This window comes from Aulonocara sp. 'chitande type north' Nkhata Bay, linkage group LG5, assembly GCF_057382095.1.
Source record: "Aulonocara sp. 'chitande type north' Nkhata Bay isolate Kocher_YH1m ecotype deep benthic linkage group LG5, A_spYH_male_GT1.1, whole genome shotgun sequence".
Classification (NCBI taxonomy): Eukaryota; Metazoa; Chordata; class Actinopteri; order Cichliformes; family Cichlidae; genus Aulonocara; species Aulonocara sp. 'chitande type north' Nkhata Bay.
The window spans coordinates 28,817,952-28,842,748 of record NC_141348.1 but is presented as its reverse complement, the minus strand read 5'-3'; the positions used below and the strand labels follow the sequence as shown (position 1 = coordinate 28,842,748).

General features: G+C 40.3%; 5 protein-coding genes across 10 annotated transcripts; 3 read left to right on the top strand and 2 right to left on the bottom strand.

Annotated features, from left to right (window-relative positions):
* The first annotated feature begins 1,509 nt into the window (after nucleotides 1-1,509).
* On the top strand, nucleotides 1,510-9,646 carry h6pd (hexose-6-phosphate dehydrogenase (glucose 1-dehydrogenase)). Of its 2 annotated transcripts, none has more exons than XM_086292795.1 (5): nucleotides 1,510-1,558; nucleotides 4,947-5,613; nucleotides 5,709-5,826; nucleotides 5,956-6,225; nucleotides 6,330-9,646. In XM_086292795.1, exons 2-5 carry the CDS (start codon nucleotides 4,972-4,974, stop codon nucleotides 7,673-7,675), a joined length of 2,376 nt encoding a protein of 791 aa, XP_086148921.1. In that variant the 5' UTR covers nucleotides 1,510-1,558; nucleotides 4,947-4,971; the 3' UTR covers nucleotides 7,676-9,646. The 2 variants fall into 2 exon arrangements, with proteins under 2 accessions (XP_086148921.1, XP_086148920.1); XM_086292794.1 differs by lacking the exon at nucleotides 1,510-1,558 and adding an exon at nucleotides 1,595-3,924.
* LOC147330884 (uncharacterized) lies at nucleotides 9,130-12,478 on the bottom strand. 2 transcript variants are annotated; one of them, XM_086292797.1, is made up of 7 exons: nucleotides 11,987-12,478; nucleotides 11,086-11,121; nucleotides 10,936-10,998; nucleotides 10,757-10,836; nucleotides 10,538-10,668; nucleotides 10,380-10,446; nucleotides 9,130-10,282 (listed from the first exon to the last, which is right to left on the bottom strand). In XM_086292797.1, the coding sequence occupies exons 1-7, from the start codon at nucleotides 12,052-12,054 to the stop codon at nucleotides 10,203-10,205; spliced, it is 525 nt and encodes a 174-aa protein (XP_086148923.1). In that variant the 5' UTR covers nucleotides 12,055-12,478; the 3' UTR covers nucleotides 9,130-10,202. The 2 variants fall into 2 exon arrangements, with proteins under 2 accessions (XP_086148923.1, XP_086148922.1); XM_086292796.1 differs by lacking the exon at nucleotides 11,987-12,478 and having other exon boundaries at nucleotides 11,086-11,928.
* rbp7b (retinol binding protein 7b, cellular) lies at nucleotides 11,760-13,096 on the top strand. The gene is made up of 4 exons (XM_086292798.1): nucleotides 11,760-12,132; nucleotides 12,338-12,516; nucleotides 12,694-12,795; nucleotides 13,025-13,096. Exons 1-4 carry the CDS (start codon nucleotides 12,060-12,062, stop codon nucleotides 13,076-13,078), a joined length of 408 nt encoding a protein of 135 aa, XP_086148924.1. The 5' UTR covers nucleotides 11,760-12,059; the 3' UTR covers nucleotides 13,079-13,096.
* A 1,362-nt stretch (nucleotides 13,097-14,458) lies between these two features.
* Nucleotides 14,459-19,872, top strand: cenps (centromere protein S). Of its 2 annotated transcripts, XM_086292793.1 has the most exons (6): nucleotides 14,459-14,678; nucleotides 14,863-14,904; nucleotides 15,033-15,156; nucleotides 19,047-19,080; nucleotides 19,208-19,274; nucleotides 19,470-19,872. In XM_086292793.1, exons 2-6 carry the CDS (start codon nucleotides 14,875-14,877, stop codon nucleotides 19,581-19,583), a joined length of 369 nt encoding a protein of 122 aa, XP_086148919.1. In that variant the 5' UTR covers nucleotides 14,459-14,678; nucleotides 14,863-14,874; the 3' UTR covers nucleotides 19,584-19,872. The 2 variants fall into 2 exon arrangements, with proteins under 2 accessions (XP_086148919.1, XP_086148918.1); XM_086292792.1 differs by having other exon boundaries at nucleotides 14,461-14,904.
* On the bottom strand, nucleotides 19,438-24,099 carry tardbpb (TAR DNA binding protein b). Of its 3 annotated transcripts, none has more exons than XR_015129117.1 (6): nucleotides 23,320-24,099; nucleotides 22,592-22,755; nucleotides 22,343-22,492; nucleotides 22,070-22,240; nucleotides 20,913-21,977; nucleotides 19,438-20,251 (listed from the first exon to the last, which is right to left on the bottom strand). XR_015129117.1 is itself a non-coding variant. In XM_086292785.1 (5 exons), the coding sequence occupies exons 1-5, from the start codon at nucleotides 23,558-23,560 to the stop codon at nucleotides 21,486-21,488; spliced, it is 1,218 nt and encodes a 405-aa protein (XP_086148911.1). In that variant the 5' UTR covers nucleotides 23,561-24,099; the 3' UTR covers nucleotides 20,321-21,485. The 3 variants fall into 3 exon arrangements, 1 of the variants encoding a protein (XP_086148911.1); XR_015129118.1 differs by having other exon boundaries at nucleotides 22,352-22,492; XM_086292785.1 differs by lacking the exon at nucleotides 19,438-20,251 and having other exon boundaries at nucleotides 20,321-21,977.
* Between the last annotated feature and the right edge of the window lie 698 nt (nucleotides 24,100-24,797).

Sequence of the window (24,797 nt, the reverse complement as noted above, 5' to 3'; positions counted from 1 at the left end):
GTGAGATTGTTTAACAAGTACTTTGCCTAGAAGTGTCCAAATCCATGCAATACAAACACTTCCAGCTAAGTTAGAAAGTAAGATTTTAAATCTGATTCTGAGAGGTTGAGAAGTTAACTAGCTGTTAACTCACACACACATGACCCCGCTGAATCAAAGCTGCTGAAACAACCACATCTGTTCAGCCAAAATACAAGGGAGGACCAGAAAGGACAACAATCAGATCATTATTCAGCCAAAAGGACACCTGCTTTGTCCGAGGTAGGCGTGATGACATGAGACAGCTGAATAATGCAGTGAATGCCATCCAGTTAAAATCTCTTAATTAAGTAATTCTATTTTTCTATAGTTGCAGATGAAAGGCAGATTATTTAACCACGTTATTTTTTAAGTCTGAGACGAAGTATTTTGAGTTTTCAGAGGGTGAAGGGGAGGACACGAGTAGAACAGCTGTATCGCTCAGACACCAACAGGGGTCGCCCTTGTTACAGCAAAACGCTGCAGAGTGCATCTGCCACCAAGTCATGAGCAACAGACAGGGACTCAGAACAGCTGATAAAAGTCATATAACACGGTGAGATATTCATCCTCATGCGCTGGGCTCTTGACCCTGAACTGTGGATTCTTTATGAAATCAATATAAGTGCAATAAAGGGCAAACGGGACTGTTTCATTTTATATTTGGCAATATACAATAATTTCAGTAAAAATTTTTACTTCATATATCAAGGACAGGTCATTCTTACCATCAAAGTGAATTACAATCTATAGTGTGAGTTTCTGGCTAGTTAAAATATGGAGGCCATAAAACCACCCTGTCCCACATTTGAGAACTCACTAATAATAATAATTAAAAAAAAGTTCATGTTGCAAAAGATAATTAGTGCCAATTTCTGAACGGCATTTAGTTAAATTTTACAATAATGCAAAAAAAAAATTGTAGACTACTTTTTAACGTGAAAGTATTGAAAAATGGGGGGAAAGCAGTTTTCATTCAACTTTCATGCTGGATTGAAACAATATAACATGTTGTTTTGTGGGCGTTAATGTTTAATAGTTTATTTAAGACCGCCTCAGATTTTAAAGTGTGTTATTCTTAAAGAAAAAACTAAAACATATATGAAAGTATTTGGTTAAAATTAAAACATGACATTTTCAGGTAAATCAAAGAACCGTTTAATTCCTACTTTACCTCTCCAAATATAAGCTGGTTTATACAAATCGAGTTTCAAAGTGATTCTGACCGTGAGTCTGGTCCTTGACACTTGCCATGATGTTTTAATGCCTCCAGTGCGTAAACTCAGTCAACCTTGACTTCAACTCAAGGTTTTCGGGACACTCATTAACAAACCATCCTTACAATTGTATTTTATGACACCCTGCAACACGCTAGTCAACATGGTAATGTTTTCAAACGGCATCATTCAAAAGAACTGCGCAGAGGAAGCTCAAAGTCTTGGAAAACATGTATTTATCATGTTAGCAGCCTGCCTTTGGATTGAGGGGTGTCACGTGACTGGTACAGGAAGAGCGCGCGGTAGCCTTCGCCACTGGGCAGGTTCGTCGTTTCCAGTTGTAACTTTTTAAAGAGTGCGTCTGTTGCGAACATTTCTGCTTTAGTTGCTTCGCGTGTTTTTGTAGCGTCGACACGGCTGTACTTTTACCGAGACGCTTGCAGAGCCGTGTGTATTGTGTGTAGGTAGCGGAAGTGAAGTGGGACAGCTAGCAGGTGGACTCGTGGGATAAACATGTTGTCCACCCTTCATGTGACGTCGTGGTTTTTTTTGCTTGTTATGCCAGGAAGGCGAGCGACTGTGTGGAAAGCAGGCGGCTTCAATGCAGCATCTGTGTCTATGTACAGTTTTACAGTTTGTAGCGATGGCTTGTGAATTTCGGATCAAATCCCTGTGGACGTTACACAGCTGGTGGCAGCTGAGCTCTGTCAGCAGCATTTATGTTTACTGCACTAGTTATTGTATTTGCTTTTTCGCCGTTTAAAATGCTCAGGAAAAAAGAAGGGGGTGATCTAAAACTCCCCCTGCAGATTGCTGCTGCTGAAAGTGCTCATATGGACCGGGCAGTTTACTAAGTGCACTTGTTTAGCTGCTCCTTAACTCAAAATATCTAATCAGCCAATCCAATATGGCAGCCACTCAGTGCTTTTAAGCGTGTAGGGACGGTCAGGAGGGGCTGGCCTGCTGAGCATCAGAATGGGAGAAGAAAAGTGATTTATGTGACTTTGAAGTTGACATAATTGTTGTTGTTGTGAGCATTTCAGAAACTGGTTTCTTGGTACACTTTTTATTACTCAGGTGGTCTACCTGTGAAATCTTGCTGACCATGTCCGTGTCTTTATGACCACAGTGTACCCATCTTCTGATGACTGTGGGATAACTCACCACATCTCAAAGCTCAAATCATCTCAAGCTGGTTTCCTAAACACCAATAATGAATTCTTTGTACCCAAATACCCCCCACAGTCAACTCAGTGCTAGCAAGGTGTGCGTAATAAAGTGCCAGTGAGTAGAGTTTTGTCTCTACATGCAGTTTAGATGAAAGTCAGACCACATTTCAATAAGTCCTGCTATACTGAGAGCTCCTTTCATGAGGTGACCTTTGGTGTTCGCATTATATTTTGTAACTGAAATTACTTATTGGTAATATAGGATGAATGAATAGGTTCTATAGTTGTTTTTTTTTATATCCATAAGTGAGCGTTTGAATTAGTATTAATAGCAGTTTGATCTGGAGTTTCTTCTTAAGGCTTGACTGTGACAGATCTCACCACAATGACAGAAAGCGAACACAGGATATCTCTTCAGTGCTTTTTCCAGTCCTCATCAATACTCCTCAGTTGTCAGACAAATCTTTTATTGTGCCGATCGTCAGTGGACTCTGTCTAATGCCGTTTAACTTGGCACCTGGAAAAAGCACTTCATGTCCACAGAATTTCACCAGTGCCTGGCGGGTTTTTGAATATAAGATATGGGATAGTCACTTGATCGTATGTGCACGGTAGAACAGAAGATGCAGTCTTTCCCTGTTTTTCCCCTTTGCTATTTATAAAGAGTTTCACGGATAGATGAGTCAGGAAGACTCAAGGAAGATTGTCTGTGCTGATTTAAAGAGGAAAGAAAATGAAAGTAGCTTTTGACTGACGAGGAACAAAGTGTCACATGTAGGTCAGAGCTACAGAAGAACCCTAAAGAAGCAAAAAATATTAAAAAGCTGCTGATCTGTGAGGGAGGATTACAATATAAACAAAATACTACAAAGAAATAGTACCAACAGTTTTGATGACTGCAGTACTTCTAAAAAAAAGTAAAACAAAAAAATCAGCTGCCGCTGAAGCAGCCTGCCTTCATGAGGGTGGCCTTTGCTGTTTGCTTTGCATTGTGCAAACATGCAAGCTGCAGCGATTCCAGATATTGCACTCCGTAATAAAATCAGCCTCTTTCTGCTGGTTTTCAGTTCACTGTGAATAATTTTCACTCTCCGTCATAGTCACATTTTGCGGTGAGAAAACAAAGTTCAACAGATACCTTTAAGAGATTTTCGTGTGCCTGATAGCGGTGTTTTGGATATTAATGAGTGCGGATTGTTTGCCTGTTCTCAGACTGTTCCCCTCTGATTACAGTTTGTGACCCTGTGTTCATCCAGCAGAGCATGGGATCCCCTTTGCTCCCATTAAATGTGTTACTTGCTCAATAAATGTTTGCAGGTCCTTGAAAAATCATCAGTAAGTTATTTGGATTTCCCCAAAACGCCAAGAACAGCTCAGCTCTTGTACTGGAAGCTCAACGCCCCGAGCAAAGTGCAAAAGCTACGCCCCTTATCCACCAGTATCCGGTAATCATTACACTCATGACAGTATCTCTGCCTCTCAAGGGACTTCGGAAAAGCTCAGGACAGAGATTTTGCTAAGTATGGGTTGTTGTTTTTTTTTAGCTCTATTTATATACATTTACCACTGCTAACTGTTGCTTTTTAAAATGGTTGTCTGGCATATTTCTTAGATTTCTGGCATACAAGTTGATGGTTGTGTACTGTATTAAGTGATATGCTTTAAACATTATTTTGCACATGATATTTTGGACAGTCGATATGACCAAAGACAGACATTGCATGTATATTACATCACGAGCGTAACTGCATTAATGTCTCTGTTAATATTTCATTTGACTTTGTAACCAGAGGAATTTCTTTTATGAAGCGCTCAGAGCTGAAAGTTGATGAACAGAAAATCAATATTCAAATATTCTGATTAACTGTTTGTTTATGCATCAGGTTAGTAAAACTGACCGTTTTGGGGGCTTTTCTTGTCAGACGGCACTCTGTATGTCACAAATACACCCACTGGCTGTTAGTTACATCTTCTTAGCACCGGGTCAGATCCTCCTTTGCCTTTAGAGCTGCCTTAATTCTTCATAGCATATCTATGGTGCTGTAAAGGTTTTATTGCTCCAGATTTGTTGCTGCACATCAATGATGTGAATTACCACATCCCAAAGGTGCTCTGCTGGATGAAGAACTTGTCACTGTGGAGTCCATTTGCATACAGTGAATTAATTGTCAATGTTCAAGAAACCAGTTGAGCTCTTTGACATAGCACATTAACCTGTTGGAAATAGCCATGAGAAGATGGGTACAATGAGCTTTTAAAAGGATGGACATGGTTAGCAACAATATTCAGGTAGGCTAGGGTGTTTAAAACATGCTTGGTACAAAGTGTGCCAAGAAAATATTCCCCACGGTGGCTGCCACTGTGTGTCACAGCTGACCAGTTATCATACTGTTGCAGGGCTGTCACATAGACACAGACAACTATTCACTTGAACGATTAGCTTATGAAAACAATCTGCAAACTTTGTCTAGCTTTAATATAATCTGCTATTGCATAGTGTTCCTGAGATGAATGCCCTTCTTTCATTGCTGTGTTCATACAGGGGTTTGGACCATTAGGACCGGACAATGTTTTTGACTGTGTTCTTCCTCCTGGTCGCGTTGTGCACCCAGGGAGGAAATGGTAAGGAGGGCGAGGAAGCACAGAGACCTGGCCATGTTTCGGTAGTCATAGTGGGAGGCACGGGTGACCTGGCGAAGAAGTACCTGTGGCAGGGATTCTTCCAGCTGTATATCAACCAAGTCAGTAGTGGAAACACCTTTTCTTTCTATGGCGGGGGACAGTCCCCCACTGAAAAGGCCACACCAGTGCTCTTTGAGATTCTGAAGGCAGTCTCCTGCTCAAAGGATGTTTCTCAGGAGCGCTGTGCTCTGCTGAAAGACCAGTTTCTGCGGCTCGCACAGTATCGCCAACTAAAGTCATTAGAGGACTATCAGGATCTGGCCAAGCACATTGAGCAACAGCTTCAAGAAGAGGGAATGACGGAGGCAGGCAGGCTCTTTTACCTCTCTGTACCAGCTTTTGCATATGCAGATATTGCTGAGAAGATTAATAGTAGTTGCAGGCCAAAAAGTGGGGCTTGGCTGAGGGTGGTGCTTGAAAAACCTTTTGGACATGACTACGGGAGTGCTCAGGTACTGGCATCTCAACTTCGCAGCTCACTGACGGAAGAAGAAATGTACAGAATTGACCACTACTTGGGGAAACAGGTATGGAAGTCCTACACAGTGCATGCCTTCCACCCTTGACTCTTAAATGAATCTGAATCCAAATCCAAACATCTTATGTTTCCTTTTTTCCAAAGGTGGTTTCAAAGATGCTTCCTTTTAGAATACAAAACAAAAAATTACTTGATCCCATCTGGAACAAGCACCACATCGAGAGAGTGGAGATTGTACTGAAAGAGACTCTGGATGTTAAAGGTGATTAAAGGGTTTATCAACTCTCTTAATTACTACGGTATTTTGAGACATGGGTAAATCATAGACATTTTTTTTTTGGTGATTGAATCATGTATTCTTACCCTGTCTTTGTTATTTTCTCCTCAAAAGGTCGCATTGCCTTCTATGACCAGTATGGGGTCATCAGGGATGTGCTACAGAACCACCTGACTGAGGTCATGACACTGTTGACCATGAGGCTTCCCAAGAACGTGAGCAGAAGTGAGGAAGTCCTTGGAAACAAGCTGCAGATCCTTAGTTCCATGCTTCCTTTAGGAAAGAATCAAGCTGTGATCGGTCAGTACCAAACTTACAAAGCAGAAGTTCAGCAGGAGCTGAATAAGACCAAAGATCACGTCAGTCACACTCCAACATTTGCAGGCAAGTACTGAAAGTTTGTCTCCTTACATTCTGCTGTAAGTGTGCTGCATTACATCTCCTTCACTGTTTAGATGCTAATATTTACTCGTGTTTCTATTTTTTAGCTGTACTCGCACAGATTGATGACGCACAATATGAAGGCATGCCGATCCTTTTGATCTCAGGGAAGATGCTAGATGAGCGGGTGGGATACGCACGTGTTCTTTTTAAAAATGACATATTTTGTGTTCAAAACCACAATAACGTTCACTGCAAGCCCAAGCAGATAGTTTTCTACTTTGGACATGGCAGCCTTCAATATCCAGCAATTCTTGTTAGTAAGAATTTGTTCAAGCCAGCTCTAGTAGACAGTGAGTGGAAGGAAGTGACGGAGCACAAAGACGTCAACGTTTTTGGATTGCCTATTTCAGACTTCTACATCCAGATTCCAATGGAGCAGAAGGAAGCTTATGCAGAACTTATTTCTCACATCTTTTTGGGACAGAAGAATAGCTTCATTAGTACAGAGAACCTGTTGGCTTCCTGGGACTTATGGACACCGCTGCTCAGCAGTTTAGCCAGCACATTTCCGCGCATCTACCCAGGTGGTGCTGATAATGCAGACGTGCTGGACATCCATCTGAAAGGGAAAGACGTTAGCTACAACAATGAGGTGGTGATAATCAGTACTGATCATTTGGGTGGCACATCCACAAATGGTTTCCAAGTGATGCAAGGTAAATTTCGCAGTTCTGAAATGGTGTCTGCATGGGCCGAGCAGCTTGTTGACAAGCTCGCTGCAGATATTCAGGAAGCAGCAGAGGCAGCTATTTATGAGGGTGGTGTTTTCCATCTCGCCCTCTCCGGTGGATCTACTCCCCTTGCTCTGTTTCACAGGTTGGCCGATCACCATTTCACCTTCCCCTGGAGGAACACACATGTTTGGATGGTGGACGAGCGCTGCGTGCTGCCGACGGAACTGGAGTCCAACTTCCGCAACTTGCATGACCATCTACTGCAACATGTGAGAATCCCGTATTACAACATCCACCCCATGCCAGTGCATCTCAACCAGCGCCTATGTGTGGAGGAAGATGGAGGAGCGCTAATGTATGAGAAGCAACTCGTTAAATTGGTTAACAGCTCCAGCTTCCACTTTGTACTGCTGGGTGTCGGCTATGATGGCCACACAGCCTCTTTGTTCCCCGGTGGCAAAGCTGATGAACTTGGCGATAGTCTGGTGGCCCTCACTGAGAGCCCCTCCAAGCCACACCAGCGTATGAGCCTCACCTTTAATGTCATTAATCGAGCCCGCAAAGTTGCCCTTTTGGTGATGGGCAAAGGCAAACACGAGCTGATCACCCAGCTGAGCCGTGTGAAGGACAACCCAGACAAATGGCCTGTCACTGGTGTGAAGCCTACTAATGGTAACCTTGTTTGGTACATAGACTATGATGCACTTTTAGGATAAGAATGTAATCTCTACCTTGCAATCAGACAAATGTCTTTGGAGCTGCTTTAATTGGACTGTTGGTTGATGAGAAAGAATATATGAACCAGCACATATAGGAGGACCATATAGGAAAGGTTATTAACTCAAATCACATGTACTGAGCAGAACTGCTAAACTCTTCCAGGCTTCTAATTTATTTCCCTCCAGCGCACCGTTTGAGATCATAACAGTGTATACATAGACCAAACTTGATCAAAATAGGAAATCAGTAGAACATTGTTGAAAACAGCCCTTTGTTGGTGTCCATGTGGTTGTGAAGCAGCGAAGACGTTTGTGGTTTCTTACATTTAAAGAACTGCTCGTCTTCAGTAAGGCTTGACTAATGGAACAGGAGTTTTCCACAAGGTGAATGTAAGGTGTAAGTGTTTTATAATGTGACGATAGCCCTAACTTTAGAGTTAAGCCTAGTTTATTACACTGCAATAAATCTGCATCGCAACCATAGTGAGCGGACATAGTTTGCATTGTACGCTGGTGCATTGAACTTCCATTACAAGTGAAACTGAGCCGTTTATGTTGGACTTGGAGATAATAACCCATATGGAAAAGAAATAGTAAAAACTTATATGATTTACTCATGAAAGTGGCCACTTTCTCATTATTTTCATATATTGCTTTAGTAAGTATCCAAAACATACAAGTTTCATTATATAATTTTTGTATGCTTTTCATACAAGTTTCACACAAGACAGATACAAACTTTATAAGATTTATATATATCTTTTCCATATGGGAAATCTTGATAAATAGTTAGCTTTACAGCACCGCAAGAAGTAGATAAGAGTTCAGAAACGACTCAGTCTATACAGGTGCACCCAAAAAATATTTATGCCCAAAATGCTGACTTTAGGTAATTTGATTACATGTATATTTTCCAAGCATTTGTTACATAATTACTTGATTGGTACACATTTAGTTTATACCAAGCATTAACCTAGCACCTAGCATATTTTCCTTAATGATAAATTATATGAATAAATAAACCTTTTATATATATTTTTATATATTTTAGTTTCATTTTACTCAAAATTATTTGAGTTTATGAAGGCAAAGAATCACTTTTTTAAAAGTTATGTTGGAGCTTGGGAAACAAGAATAACAGCATGTATCCACTTTCATTAGCACAATAAGCAGGCTATACAATTACAGCCTATTAGATTTTGTTAAATAGAGGAATTATACTGGTGCTAATCAATAATCTGTGTTTACAGAGGATATTACCAAACATACCTGTCACACCTGTTGACAGTGCATGTCAGGCCAAAGGATAGGTTATGGCGTAGGTTTAACACGGTACTATAAACCAGAAATGAGTTAGAAGGGATGCTGAGTGTATGTAATTTGTCATTAATGAAATCATTGGTCCATGTTCTTAAAAGTTTTAACCTCATATGAGTATTTTTTTATATGTGTGTGTGTGTGTGTGTGTGTGTGTGTGTGTGTGTGTGTGTGTGTGTGTGAGAAATGCATATGAAGATTTTTGATCATTTAAGTCTAAGTGTGAAGTGAGTGGGAATCTAGAGGAATATATGAAGTTTCCTTTGCAAATTACACAGCGCAGACGATTGTTGTGTTGCTGGAAGACAGTTACAACACACGGATGAATTAAGGTGTTTGTATGTGTGAATTATAACTGATCTCAGGTGAATTTAAAGATATCCAGTTTACTGTATAATCTGCTCTTATTGGATGAATGTTTTATTTTGTGGAGTGGTACTGCCATACATACACAATCAGGTGATGTAAAATATGTGTTTTACTAAAGAGATAATCACATTCCCATACTCGGATCACATTTTTCTTCTATTAATGTAACCTGGAGGTGCTTTTGAGTCAAAATGATTGAAAACAACATTAACACTACATCATATTTTTGGTTTCTTTATTGAAGACCATCTTTAAATAAAAGCTCAATTCCACTAAGTGTCAGCAGTGGTGTTGTCTTTGTGCCTCAAGATTAGGAACAAAGTAAGAAAACATGCTAAACACATCCGTCATCTCTTTAGCTATATTAGTCTGTTGTGAATATGGTGTTTAACAAATTTAGTAGCACCTGCCATTTAAAAACAAGACAATACAGAAAAAATTTATTTAATAGGCAAACGATTAACTGAATTTACAGTTAATTTCAAAATTTCACCTGGGAAACTGAATTGTGAGAAGTCAGTTATTGTAGCTTCAGTAATAAGATAAAAATCCAGTTCAGAATTTACAGTCACACCATTGCTTGTAATCATGTCAAATCTACTGTATGAAATATTGTTTTTTTAGTAATAAATTGTTACATGAAATACATTTCCTCGGTGCAAAAAGAAAATCAACAGCTGCTTTTCTGAAGTGTGCATTAAAAAAATGTGAGCTGGATTAAGTCACTTTCCCTTTTTCTTTCTCCTGGTTTAAAATTACAAGCTGCTGGTGGCAAGGAGCCCTCATGAATTCTTTACATGTGTAGTGTCACATATCATTGTGGGACAGCTGGAGTGTTTTATAACTCATTGTTTCTGCTTGGATCTGTCACAGAGTGCCTGTTGGTTAGCCACAGTCCTCCTCTGACCATGAAAAAACCTGAACGGACAGAAGCAGGTGTTAGTACTTCGAAATGAAGATTTTATGAATGAATGAATTATCCAGTGTGCAAGAGAAAGGGAGAGTTGTCTTTCACCTGTACTGATAGCAGAGACCACTGTTAGGACAAGGGACATGTAGTACAGCTCAGGGGTGGTTTTGGCCTGTGAACATACCGTACATAGAAATCATTGATATGCTGCAGGAGTTTTTTTGAGGGGTTGAACTGGCTAATATTGCTTTTTTTTTTCTTACACATGCTGCTGCTGTCAGAGTCAGGATAGTAGTGCACAAACCTTGGCCACATGACAGTAGACCAAACACATGGTAGGCAGCCCACAAGCTCTGATGAACTGGGTCTGTCAGTGTGAATATCACTGCAAAACCTTGAAAAAAACAATCACTGTTCCTATTAAACCTGTGTAAATGCTGTGAGAGTATCTGCTTTGGGACTGCTGAGCTGAGGAGACTTACCTGAAGCCATCAAGGACAGAGCAACTGAGGCTGACAGGTTGTTCAGAAGGGGCTGCCTGCAGTATCTTGAGGATTTGGGCCTTTAACCAAAATAGAAACCATTGTTAACTTCATGTTCCTTCTTGTATGAGTAACCTGCGGGCTGTATGGCATGATGCCATTGCCTGCGTCCCACTTACCTTCCCATCACGTAGAACTGAGGAACCAGAACAATTGTGATGAACAGTACATTCAGTAGTTGACTGTGAAGGGGGAAGTGAACGGAAAATAGATTAAGGTCATAGTAAACAGAAAGTCATTCTGAAATCTTTATGTATGAGAGTACTTACAATCTTAATCTCTGATTCTTTGGTATCCATCTGCTGCTGTGAAATGCCATGAAGACCAGCAAGTAAAGAAACATGGATGCTGCACATCCAGACGCGTATGTACTGTAACACTGTCCCTGGCACGTGTTGTATTAAAGTGCCAAACGCCCTTGTTGACCAGAGGAAGGATTGTATTTCATCCTGTCCAAGCCTGCACTTTTTACTCCTTGAACTCAGAACATTTGCCCCAATAAGTTATGCTTAAATTTTTTTTAAAGTTGGTTTTAACATTTTAGACGCTTATAAATTATTTTTGTTAAAACTCGCTAACACTCTGAAATTGTATGAGATTTCTTCAGCGCCCTTTCGCCATCACTTTTACCCCCTCACCCACTCCCGGAATGCACAGGCCTGAACTTCTGATACTTGGCTACTGGGTTTAATCGCTTACTGCATTATACTGACTCATGGCGGCTGCACTGGCACAGAGAAATACAGTGATCGGTAACTTTCTATTCATGAGGTTAGCATCGACCATGTATGGTAGAAACTGGGCGGATACAGGGCTGGATGTGAGGCCGATCCTCTCCACACAAACTACGATTCATAAAGAAACACTGACTCCAGGTGTGCATGCTTACAGATTTAATTACCTCGAGCTTTTTACGCTATTATCACATCTGCGCACAAGTCCTCTTTTAGTACAAAGCCCACGTAAAAGTACGAATAAAACTGAGTATATTAAAATTAAAATAAAAAACCTTGCGTCGTGCAAGGCTGTTAATCTATTTGGAACAGGATAGTTTCCTCACATTATTTCAAAAGTCTTGCTCCACCCTCCTGCGTATGTGTCCAAATTAACTAGAGCATAAGCAACGCATCACCCTTACCCCACATTTGACACACAATAAAAAGAGCCCACCCAACAACTTCGCATCCTTCCACTCTTGAAATTCTGCTGTTGCGTCTTCCAAAGAGGCCACCTAACATCCAAAATGCCTGCCAACCTCAGTGGGACGTGGAACATGGTCAGCAATGTCAATTTTGAGGGCTACATGGTTGCACTTGGTAAGTTTCACCCTTTTTAAAGCAAATTGGAAGACTGCGTGCAGAAAATGAGATGAGTAGAAAACCTCATATTTAGTTGGTTTAGAGTTCTCGAACTTGGGTGTACGTAAAACTTATATATGGCAGGTTATAGTTTTTACTCTTTTTGGAGTGTAAACATTTTGTAGAAAGTGTTGTCACTTATCCCTCTCATTTTGACATGCAGGTGTTGATTTTGCAACGCGCAAGATTGCTTCTATGTTGAAGCCTCAGAAAGTGATTAAGCAGGACGGACATTGCTTCACAATTCAGACACTTAGTAGTTTAAGAAACTACGAGTGTTCATTCAAGACCGGAGAGGAGTTCGAGGAGGTAACGAAAGGAATGGACAACCGCACCTGTAAGGTAAAAATGTTACCAAAATGTAACCTCCAGTTTTAAAGGTCGCTATTAGATTTGTGATCAGTGGTGCAAAACAAAATCAGCCTCTTTACAAAGTGTAAACTCCATTTATGTTTAAGTATTGGGGAAACTGTGTAGTTCATTTTTTATTTATTTTATTTTTTTATGTTACTCTAACAGTCTGTGGTCAACTGGGAAAATGAAAAGCTGGTGTGTGTCCAAAAAGGAGAAAAGAGAAACCGAGGGTGGGCTCACTGGCTTGAGGGAGATGAGCTTCATCTGGTATGACTCTGAACTTTATGCTGGTGTCCCTGTTAATATTTTAACTTATAACATTTACAATCCTGTGATTGTACATGTGTACAACTGTAACCATACAAATGAAAATGCTGCTCCCTCTGAACACTGATGCCATTCATTGAACTCCTGCTGTTTTTTGTTTGTTTGTTGTTTGTATTACCCTTTTAAAACTGATCTTCAATTACAATTTTTTTTTTTTTCTTTTTTTCAGGAGCTCACTTGTGGGGATCAAGTCTGCAAACAAATTTATAAAAGGACTATGTGATTAAACTCTCAAAATGAAGTGCATTGTGTGTTTATTGTCTCGTTAACTGACATCATAACACAACAAAAACTATATCTTTTCCTTTTTATATTTTATAATGATGCACAAAACACTTTCCACAATCCTAAAGTGTTTTATACTAAAGCTTTCTTAGGAATTTAAAGCTACCTTTGTAGATATTTATCAAACGAAATGCTAGTCTTTCCGCATACAGATTCATTTCATGTTGCCATAATGAAAATGGCAAGCTTTCTCACTTTCTAAAACATGGTGTTAACAGATGTTGAGATTAAATTTCTCTGCTTTAAAAAAAGCAGTAAAAGTAGAGGGAGGTTAAATAACTTTTATAAAAAGATAAAGGAAAGAAGTGGACGTATGAAAGAAATGATTGTTTTATAGTAAAGTGGGGGGGAGGTGTTAACTTTTAGCAACGGTGCCCTTCGGCTTCCAGTATCACAGAACCAAAACATGTCTGCCAGTACAGTAAATACATGATGTTGTTTAGACTTGCTCGCTGATGAAGTGTCCTTGTTGGCACCATCTGACAGACAACACACATGCATCATGTTAGCACTAGACATTTTAAAACTATTTCAACGTGTGCACATGCAGCATTTCTCTGAGGTTTTGCCCAACTGATCAGCATGACTGTAATACTGTGACCTAAGTTGCAGAAATTAAGCATGACACACTGTCAGACTTCTCAAGCTGATTGGCAATTGAAGTACAAGCTGAGGAAAGATCTCATTCAAACCCTGGACTTTGTAAACTATGTACTTCCTTTGACTGCATGATCGTGCACTGTGATTACTCAGGAGGAGGTGGAGAGCTGATCGATTTCTTTCTGGAGGGTGCTGTCCACAGAGAGCACCATCAGTGCTCCAGAAAAGCCTTTTTGATTTTCCTCCTTCTGTGACATGAAAAAAAAGAGCGTTGGGGTTATCTTTCATTCTTTTAATGCATCACAAAATCTCATGAGGTCATGAGCAGAAAAAGATCGTCCAGGGTTACTTATAATTGTTGGCTGGTTCATTTTGAAGATGTTTTCATTGATCATTGCTGTTATCTTCTACAAACATTAAATAAAGCATCTAACCCATAGTTTAAGTAAACTTAACAGCTTTAGTTCCTGAACTGAGATAAGCAAGATTTTCAGGGACAACAGCTATCAATCAAAGCTGTCATCATAACCCTGTCAGACCACAGTTTTACAATTTTAGAAGTTATTAATTAAAATCAGACTTTTGGGAGAAGTGACCCATTGACCACACAAACTACTTAACATGGAAGAATGTGTCTGTTATATGTATATCTGAGGTGGACTTGAGTGTTTTACTTAACCCCCCTGGCCCATACGCTAACATTGAGTGTGTGGGGTTAATAGCCTTTACGGAAGCCAGACGCCAGGGGGCGATAGAGACGTTTGGGCTTCACTTTAGGGAAGTCAAACAATGGGGACGTCATTTTTTCCACAGTCAAAGCACACTGGTTGGAAGTGAACTGAAATGTAAAAGACTAATAACACCAGGAGGGGGCAGTAAGCGGAAACTGTGGATACCAATTGAAGCAAAACACTGAAAAAGAAGCGGCGGACTCGTTTGTTTGTTGACGCATTTATGCCGCGAGTTTAATTTTGTAGCTATCAGACAGTTATCTCTGAACAAATAGCTTAAAAATCAGTTTACAGGTTACATATCGTGTTTTCAGCAGTAGTTAATCTTCAGTTTGTGACTTTCCTTTTTGTTGTGGTTGTCTGGGAAATCTTCGGTTTGGTTTGTCAACAGTTCTGCTTGAAAATGTCAGTGGATACAGAGGAAACTCACCAGGTAAGTGTTTCAGTTCTCTTCACTGATTGCCTGTTTGGCTAATATTAGCTAACACAAAGGGACGTTGCGAAAGCTACTACACAGGACCGTTATGATGTGTTTTAACGTGATGTGTTTTGGGGTTTTAGAGGTTAAAAGCTGCAGTTCATTATACAGTGGGTCGTCTCTGCCAGAAGATCGGTGAAGACCACCGGAGACCGTTCAGCCGACAAGCTATAGCGGCAATAGCCGAGACGACATTCAGACAGTGTGGTAGGTGTTCAACTAATGAGGATATTCTTTCACTGACCACTTTATTAGGTATACCTGATTTCTAATCAGCCAATCAGATTGCAGGGGTTAAGTGACTTCAAACGTGATGTGGTTAGTTTTCCGAGTGTTTCAGAAACTACTGTGATTTTTTTTCTCCGCACACAGCCATCTCAAGCGTTTATAGAGAATGGTCTGAAGAAGAGAAAATATACAGGAAGCCCATTTCCCTGAGTGAATATGCTTTGTTGGCCAGATCGCTTTGAGGTGATAGGAAGGCAACAATAACACAATACCCCCTCATTTCAACTAACATACAGAAGCGCATCAGCACAGTATATCAAAGTAGATGGGCTACAGCAGTAGAATACCACACCAGCTTTTGCTCTTGTCAGCTAAGAATAGAGATGGGTATCGTTTAGGTTTTATCCGATACCGGGGCCAAACCGGTACTTTTGAAATGGAGCCGGTGCTTAAACGGTGCTCTAACTGGTGCTTAAAGAATGGAGACTCCCCACCTGGGACTGACTTAATCTGGGACTCCCCACCATTTGACCTAAGAACTGAAGAAGCTTCTCAGATGAGAGGTGAAATGTCTGCAAGTAACTTAAAGAAGTCCAGACGCTTTTCTTTGCAAGCTCCTTTGATTAAAGAATGGAGAACACAAACTTTGTCCAAAAACCTCTTACGTTTTTATTTTTAGAAGTCTCTTTTTTTCTGCAAAATGATAACCAAGTTAGCCTTTTCTGTTGATACAACATACCTCCTTTGGTTGGAACCGGTGCTTAAACAATGGAAAACACAAACTTTGTCCTAAAACCTCTCATGTTTAGCTGTTTTTTTTTTTTTTTGTTTTTTTTTGTTTTTGTAAAAAGATAACAATGTTTGTCTTTTCTGCAGCTATAGGGCATATATGGTATCACTCTGTCAAACAAGAAGACAGCCGCATGTAACTACAACGGTGTTTGCTAGTTCACCTTACATGCATTAATGTAATAACGTGGTTAGCCTACTCAACGTAAATTACACACGAACAACATTAAGCTACTCGCCCAGAGAAGAACGGCTGCTGCTGCTATCATCATCCGTCATCATTTCTGCTACACTGGCAGGGCTAGGGGCCACGACTCTCCTCTTCGGTTTTTGGGGGATGTTGCTAACTCCAGGTCCGATAACAGGCACCACTCCCGCAGTAGATGTGCACGGTGTGAGGTCTTGCAGCAAGCTATCAAATACGGTGCATTTCTCGGCTTTTAAAAAAAAAAACGCTATGTGTCGCCAGGTGTTTCATCAGGTTCAAGGTTTTACCTCCTTTGCACAGTATCAGCTTAAAGCACTTGTTGCAGGCTGCTGAGTTTGCATCTTTTGCTGTGAAGTACAGCCAGACTTTTAACTGCTTTGCCTTGGGCATTTTTAATCTGCAGCTCTGCTCTAAAAGAACGTACATACCTGGGCCTGCCTACTATCCTTGGAAAGGTAAAATGATTGGCTAGAATCCAAAGTGTATGACATCTCAAGAAAAAAAAAGCACAGAAATAAAGCACTGAAATGTGCGCTGCTTTTCGGTCTGGGTACTACCGTTTATGTCAGAACTGGTGCCATAATGGCACTGGATACCGGTACCCATCCCTAGCTAAGAATAGAAAACTTAAGCTACATTTCACATGGAGTCACTAAAATTGTACATTACAACATTTGAAAAATGTTGCCTAGTCTGCTTATTCTCAATTTGTGCTGGAACAGATGGCAGGACCAGGATTTTGCATAAACAACATGAAAGCATGGATCTATCCTGTCTTGTATCAATGATTCAGTTGGTTAGCTGAGGTAGAGGGAGGTCTGGGCTTCTCAGCTTAGGTTGCTGCTTTTGCTGCCTGGCCCTGGATAAGCAGTAGAAAATGAATGAATGAACTGTCAGTCTGTTAGTACTGATTGTAGTACTTAGTACTGTTAGTATTGTTGCATATCCATGTCCTCTCTTTTATGCCAATAGTATATCCATTGTATGACATAGTGCATTATTCTGGTTTCCAAAGGAATCACACATCATGTGACGAAACTCAGATCATCTCAAAATGGTTTCTTGAACATGACAATGAGTTCACTGTACTCAAATAGCCTGCACAGTCACCAGATCTCAATCCAACAGTACCTTTGGGATGTGGTGGAAAAAGACAATCACATCATGATGTGCAGGTGACAAATCTGCAGCAACTATATCATGCTAACATGTCAATATGGACCAAAATCTCTGTGTTTCCAGCACATTATTAAATCTATGCTATGAAGAAATAAGACAGTCCTGAAAGCAAAAGGGGGGTCCAACACAGGACTATAGCATGGTGTACATAATGAAGTGTGTGTGTGTGTGTGTGTGTGTGTGTGTGTGTGTGTGTGTGTGTGTGTGTGTGTGTGTGTGTGTGTGTGTGTGTGTTTTAACATTGTTTATCCTCTGATGGTATGTGTTATAAAATATGAAAATTTACTGGCACATCAGTACAAAGTGTGGCGGTATTTACATACCCTGCCTAACAGCAGCTCTATCTCACTGTGTTGGAACACATTTTTCAATAACGGATATATAAAATATCATGCAGATTCATAATGTACAGTTTTGCATTTTTAAACCCATAATACAGTTATTGTTTAGAAAACTTAATATACCTTTCCATATGAAATTATTGTGAAATTCAGTTTTTAGCTGCTTCTTTTTTGTAATTCAGTTACACTCAAGTAGTTGTTTTCACTCTTCGTTTTTAATGAGCATATTTCAACATATATGATATATATATATATCATATGATTTGACCAGTCACATGTAAAATTATTTTGCATTATCAAGACTGTATAGTTTTCCTTCCAGGCTCAGATTAAATCAACAATTTGCAAGCATGTAAAATTTAGTCTAAATATGGGGATACAATTCCAGCTTTTTTTCCTGATATAACTTTTTGCAACTCAGTGTGCTAATATGCTCTTTGGTGTGGATTGTAGAAATGAAATGACATTACAGAACTCCTTAGATTTCATCAAAAAGGAAAAGAGACAGAGGTAAACTCTGGGTTTCTTGAGTTCAGAAAGAGAACAGGAAACACACTTTTCCTAAGCTTACCCTAAACCCCATTCCTGGAATAAAGTGCAGTTACTTAATTATGAGTTGTCACTGAATTCAAAAATTGTGTCAAAACAATAATGGAGTCAAGTTTGGTCCATGTACAGTAGTCTTTTGTTGTGGTGTGTTAGGTTTATCAAGGTAAAAATGCAATACAGGTGGTGGCCATAGGCAGCGCTCTCACTCTTTCTCTTCTGTTTATTTATTTTTAACATATAGTTTTGCTTTTCGTTGATGTCCTTGTCATTACTGGAACATGAAACAGCACCTGCAGCCTTTTTAGGTTGCACAGGCAGTCCAGGTTAGCACATCCATATGGTCTGTCACAAGATTTGTTTTGTTTCCAAGCATAGTGTGGAGGAGAAACCAGGAGATGGGCTATTAGAGGAGGAGGGCTGGACAGAGCTGTAGACAGGCATCACGAGAAGCACGTATATGTATCAGTCAGATAAGGATAAGAAGAAAGCCACAACCTGCAAAACCATTTCCTTTTTGGGGGCATCTTGTTTCACCTCTAGTGAACCTGTTCTCCCTTTCATTTGCATCAAAGAAGGTGATATGGCTTCTAAAGGGTCCATTTACATGAAAACTGCAATATGCCTTGTTATACTGTGCTCACGTTCCCTTATTTTTATTTAACTTTTGAGCAATATCTATGGAAATTAATGGAGTTATAATCTGAAATGATTCTAACTCAAGTGGACCAAGGATCCACAACAGTCAACATTAATGCAGTTTTGCAACAGACTGAAATCAACATTTCACTCTTTGTTTTTAACAGATATATTTGCCAAAGACCTGGAGGCTTTTGCAAGGTAAGCATTTTTTTTTTTTTTTTTTGTCCCAGCACCATATTAACAACTTTACCAAAAATACTTTGTTACTCAAACTGCAGCTATTCAAATATGTCCACGTGGCTTCCAATCCCAAATTTCATTTCAGGCATGCTAAAAGAAGCACAGTGTCTGTAGATGATGTGAAACTTGTAGCCCGCCGCAGTACTGCTTTGGTGAGTTATTCAAAGAAACAACACATTCAGTGACATGATTTCTGTACAGTTAACTTACAGTACAACAAACATGTAGTCATGCCAATGTTAACCACTAAAATAATTTCAAATAATTGTTTACTGAACCTGTGTATTGCGTATATAATCTACAGCAGACAGCAAATTTAATGTTTAATTTGTCTTTATTTATTTCAGTCCATCCACATACAAAATAAAAGTGACGAACTGACCCAGGAGCACATGAGTTTAAAAAAGAAGACTACTGCAAAGAGAAAGAACACAGAAACTGAGGAGGAAAGCAGAGAATAAGGACAGGACACAGGCAAGCCTGCGGTATCTGACTTGAGCCCAATCAATCAAATAAACATGAAGACTGACTTACATGTATCTGATAAAGCCAAGAGCCAACAAAAGTCCTAGTTCTTTCATGGGACATGTGCCTGTCAAAACAGTTATGTAGCAAAGATTTGGAGCAAATAAGTGAAAAGTTCCATCCCAGGATCTGCTAATGTGATGTTGAATTTTAGTGCATGTAACAATTTTGACCTGATTTGTTACCATGTATGAATGAAACATTAAACTTGATTTTTAAAGCATTCGCCAAAGCGACCCTACAGAAACTGTTCCCTTCATGTTTTTCAGTGAGACTCTTAAAACAAATCCCCAATTCCAAGGCACAGAAACCTGACATTAGCTCTAGTATAATAGCCAATTCGGGAGAGAGAGAATATTGCTGAAGGAAAGCAAAGCCACATTGCTGAGCTGGACTGTTTTACCTTCCCAGTACCTCATAAGTGTGGATAATTAAAAAAAGGGGATCATTCACGAACAAGCCATCAAAAGCAGCAAAAAGACAGGTACTACCCCATGTCTGAGAAGGCCACACACTGAAAGTGTTGGAACTTCCATCTTCTTCCTTCAGAACAGACTTCAGTCAGGGTTCAAACGGAGACCTCGACCAGCAGAGCCCAAAGTCCCTAGATGTGTGAATCGAATTAGATGGTTTTTGATTTGACAAACTTGACTCAAGTAATAGCAACTAAGCATCTATTCAAATGAACTTTATTAGAGAACTCCCTTCATTTGACATGTTTATAAACACCTCACAAACAAAATCTACTGGGAACCATTGGACACACCACTCCACGTTCGCACACCATCACTCGCGTCCCCCAGTGTCTTCAGCAGGTGTCATCCACATCAAGTACACACTTACAGATCAGTTCATTAACATGAAAGCACACACCATACGGCATTCAAATCAGATAATATAAGCAATACAAATATTCATCACAACATTCCACTACATTTCGATATTTCTGCACTTGACAGACATACTTAAGAATAAGGAAAAACTTGCAAAGATTAAAAAAAAAAAAAATCTTGAAGTACTAATTAAACAATGTCCATGTTAGGGGAGGCGCTCGTAGCATCTGCAGCTTCCACTCACACACTCAGAAAGCAGTCAACTTGGGCTCTTTCACTGCACAACCAGTCCGTTTCACGCGTCTCTCTCCGTTCGCTCACTCATCGCTTCACTCTTCGCCACAAGCCATCCTCAATCGCACTCATCAGTTCTTAAAATGTCAGTTGCGCTGTTCTTTCCATGTAAAAGTGGATAAAAGTGAAAACACCCACCGTCTCTTAGAACATGCGGAGTGAAGCCGTTCTTTGATGGCATAGCATTTACAGGTGGGAAGAGGGAGAATGATACCGATATCACCCCAAGAATGCTGCCAAAGAGGAGCTTCCTCGCAGGGAAATGGAAGAGAGGTGAACTGCAGAAGAGATTTCAATGAAGGCTTTTCCATAGAACTTGACTGCAAATAAAGTTGCACTTAAAACATTTATGTTTCAACCAGATTCTTCCCAATGCAAGATTGCCTTTTAGGTCGATGACAATGCCGGATAATGGTGAACCACGAACATTCATGCATTTTCAAAGATGGTTATCACATTTCACAATACATGCATTAGAGAATCCAGTTGAAATGGATACAAACAAATGAGACATCAAAAATAGCACTTTTCTCAGACATCCTGGTAAACAATTCACTTCAACACTTCCTAAATTAAATCTTTAGCATTTTTTTCCAAATGTACAAAACATCTTCACGCAAAAGTGTTAAGTTTTCAGATACGCATCAACACCAGAAATAAATTTCGAAATGACTCGTCTTTCTCGCAGTACTTACCGTACAAACACTTAACTTACATACCCCACCCAGATGACTTTGACTCCATGCTGGACCCAAAACCTGAGCTAAACCCACTACCACTGGTTGTAGAGTTTGACCCTGTTCCCCAGCCAAGACTGGCTGAGCTGGTGCCGTAATTACTGTTGCCTGTACTGAAAGACTGACTCTGGTCTCTACTAGAGCTCGTTCCACTGGAGGTGCTGCCTGAGGTGGATGTCTGCTGCTGGCTAGCCAGCATACCCATCATACCCCAACTACTCTGCAGAGCAGCCTGTGCAGCAGCCATCATGGCAGGGTTCAAGCTGAAGGAACCAAAATTAGCCAGACTACTGTTAGTGCTGCTCCCTAACCCACTACGGCTGCTACCAAATGCTTGAGCCCCAAAACCATTTCCGAATCGTGCTGTGCGATCAAACTGCCTATTGCCATGTTTGGGCTCAGCATTTGAGATGTGAACACTGACTCCTTTGATAATAAGGTCTTCTCCACAGAGAGACTGGGCAACCTGTGAAAGGAGAAAAAAAAATTTGATTATGTGGACGCAAGCAACACCAACAAAGAAGGAAAGAAATACCGTCTACATATTTCATACGTTACCTGATCATCTGCAAATGTAACAAAGGCAAAAGCACGGAATGGCTTGGGAATGAACACATCTGTGACTTCTCCATACTGCATAAAGAACTGTCGTAGATCATCTGTGGTCATGTCTTCCGTGCAACGGCCTACAAACACTTTGCGGCTTCTTAGTGGCTCATCAGGACCTTGCTGTAAAGAGGAAAGGAGGGTGCATTAGCATTACAGATTGTTAACCACAGTATTGGCTTAGTTTTGATTCCCATAGTGTGTGGGTATATGCATGGGCATTACCATATTCACCTTCGAGTTAGGGAGCTTGCAGTCGCACCACCTCCCATCGATCATATGGCGCTGAGAGATCACCTTTTCCTGAGCTTCATACTCTGTGAACCTCACAAAGCCAAATCCTTTAGAGTTTCCGGTCTTGGCATCCCGTTTCACCTATGAAAGAAGAAAAAAATAAAACACCAGCAAAAATAATAAAATAAAACAAATAAAAAATTGCAAATCAACGCAAATGTTTTACTATCCAAGTAATACCTGAACCATGATGACTTCACCAAATGTGCTAAAGTAGTCTTTAAGGTCCTGTTCGGTCGTTTTCCAAGGAAGACCCAATACAATCAGGTCCGATGTTTTCATATCTCCCCTCTTCATTTTCACGGCAGAAGAGGCATCGATTTCATCCATTTTTCTTTTATTGTCTAAATGGAAAGATTTGGGGGGGGGGGGGGGGGGGGGGGAGGAGTTAATATTTTAAAAGCTATACAACCAAAATGCAAAATATAAAATTCTTATATAGTTAGTAGTTTATGCATTTCCCTCTTTCCCTTGACATTTAATAAAACAAATTGCACACCACTTGAACAATAATAATTTAAAATCAGTTCTGGTGATATTCCTTTGGTGAAAACCCAGTCAGCTCTTAATTAAATCTTAATTAAAAAGTTCCTTAATGGAATCGGGCGAAACAAAAACACCACCAAATGGTAAGGTTAAAATAATCATGCCCTTCAAAACAAAGTCCAGCAATATAGGTACTTGGTTTGGCAGAAGGACTTTAAGGAACAAAATCAATCCTTTGGTGCTCTTTTTAATGAATGGATTTAGTGCCCGAACTCTGGTGGGCGTGACCAAGTCACTTGTCACGTCACTTATCCATTTTCAGTAACCTGAAGCTACTTCATGAATTATAAATAACATCTGCCCACCTGTTCGGATAAAGTCTCTAGGTTTAAATAAGAACAAGGAAAAACACCAATCCTTACCTTTTGGATAGTTCACCACGTACACGACATTCCCCCATCCATTTTCTGGCGCGTGCAGGACCCCTTCCACGAGTCGCACTCCTCTCATGCACTGAGACACGGGGCTCCTGAACCGCAGGCCGCAAGCCCCAGGAAACTGAGCCGCCACGGTGGAAAGAAGAACAGTGCCGTCGTCTTCGGAGGGAATCTCCATGGGCTCCTCATTTTCTTCCTCCGCCACTCGAATGTACACCTCAGCCATTTCCCCGCAAAAATAAAACTTACTCGCAGAAGCAAAACAATGCTAGCGGTTAGCTCGCTAATTGTCCACAGAATCGGCTAACCTTAGCCGATGACGCTAACAGGACTGAATGAGTCAGGCTAAACTGTTTATTATACTTGAGACAAAGACTTCTCAAATACAAAAAACTAAAACGGCGTCGGGGCTAGTTTACATCCAAATGATTTAATCAATAATGCTACTTTTAGATTGCGCTAAAAAGCGGGCAACGATATTACTGCTCCTTTGTTTGCTGGGACGGGGATCTGTGCCGTCAACACCGGACGACGACCGCTCTAACGTGCCTGTTGAAAAGAAAACTGCGCAAATTCCGTCAGCTAAACAAAAAGATGTAACGTTTTCCTAAAAATAGTTTGCTCGGCCCAGAGGAGTGGTGCAACTTAAATAAAGCGCTTGTCTCGTCCAACATGCAAAGTAAGGAAAGCTCAGACGAGTATTTTTCCACGAGGCGAAAAATAACAGCGCCATGTAAGGCGAGCAAAATGGCATTATCTAAGCGAAGAAGGAACTACGTCACTAAACTGGAAGGTTTCATTTCACCCAGGCAGGCGGGGGCCGGTGTCCTGTCTGTGTCGGTAAAAGTAAGTAGCAGTTGTAAGTAAGTACCTACGTAATGCATTCTAAGGCTAATATTTTATGTTTTACTTTACTGGTTTATATTGATTAAATGCAATATAAACAATTAAACTTAACAGTTAATTGTGAATTTTGTTTCCCCCCCCGTAAACGGAGTAGATAAGGCCTAGTGTATGTCATTTACAACAACAGCTTCCGTTTGTTGGCTGGAGATTGGAAGATGGCGGTTTGAATGAGCTATACAAACTTTGAAAGCCAGACAGATAATAAGAAGTTAGGATCACAAGTATTTACCTACATTTTTAAATTGTAGGTAAATGCGCCCCCGCCTTTCAAATTTCAGAAGACTGGAGCGTGTCTAAACCATAGCTGTCATGCCCATGTTAATGTAAAATGCATTATTGCGTCGGTTTGGGGTGAACTTAAAAAAATCCAGTTATGATGAAGAGACTGGCTTTTTCAATATTAAGTCATTTTCAGATAATTGGTCTTTCTGCATGGCTTATCCCCCTAATAGGATGTTGTTCACTTGAACAGTGAAACTTTAAAGTTCCATGTGCATGCAGCAGTTTTACAAACCAATTTTAGAAGTTTGGGGATCAACATTGACTGACTACAGACA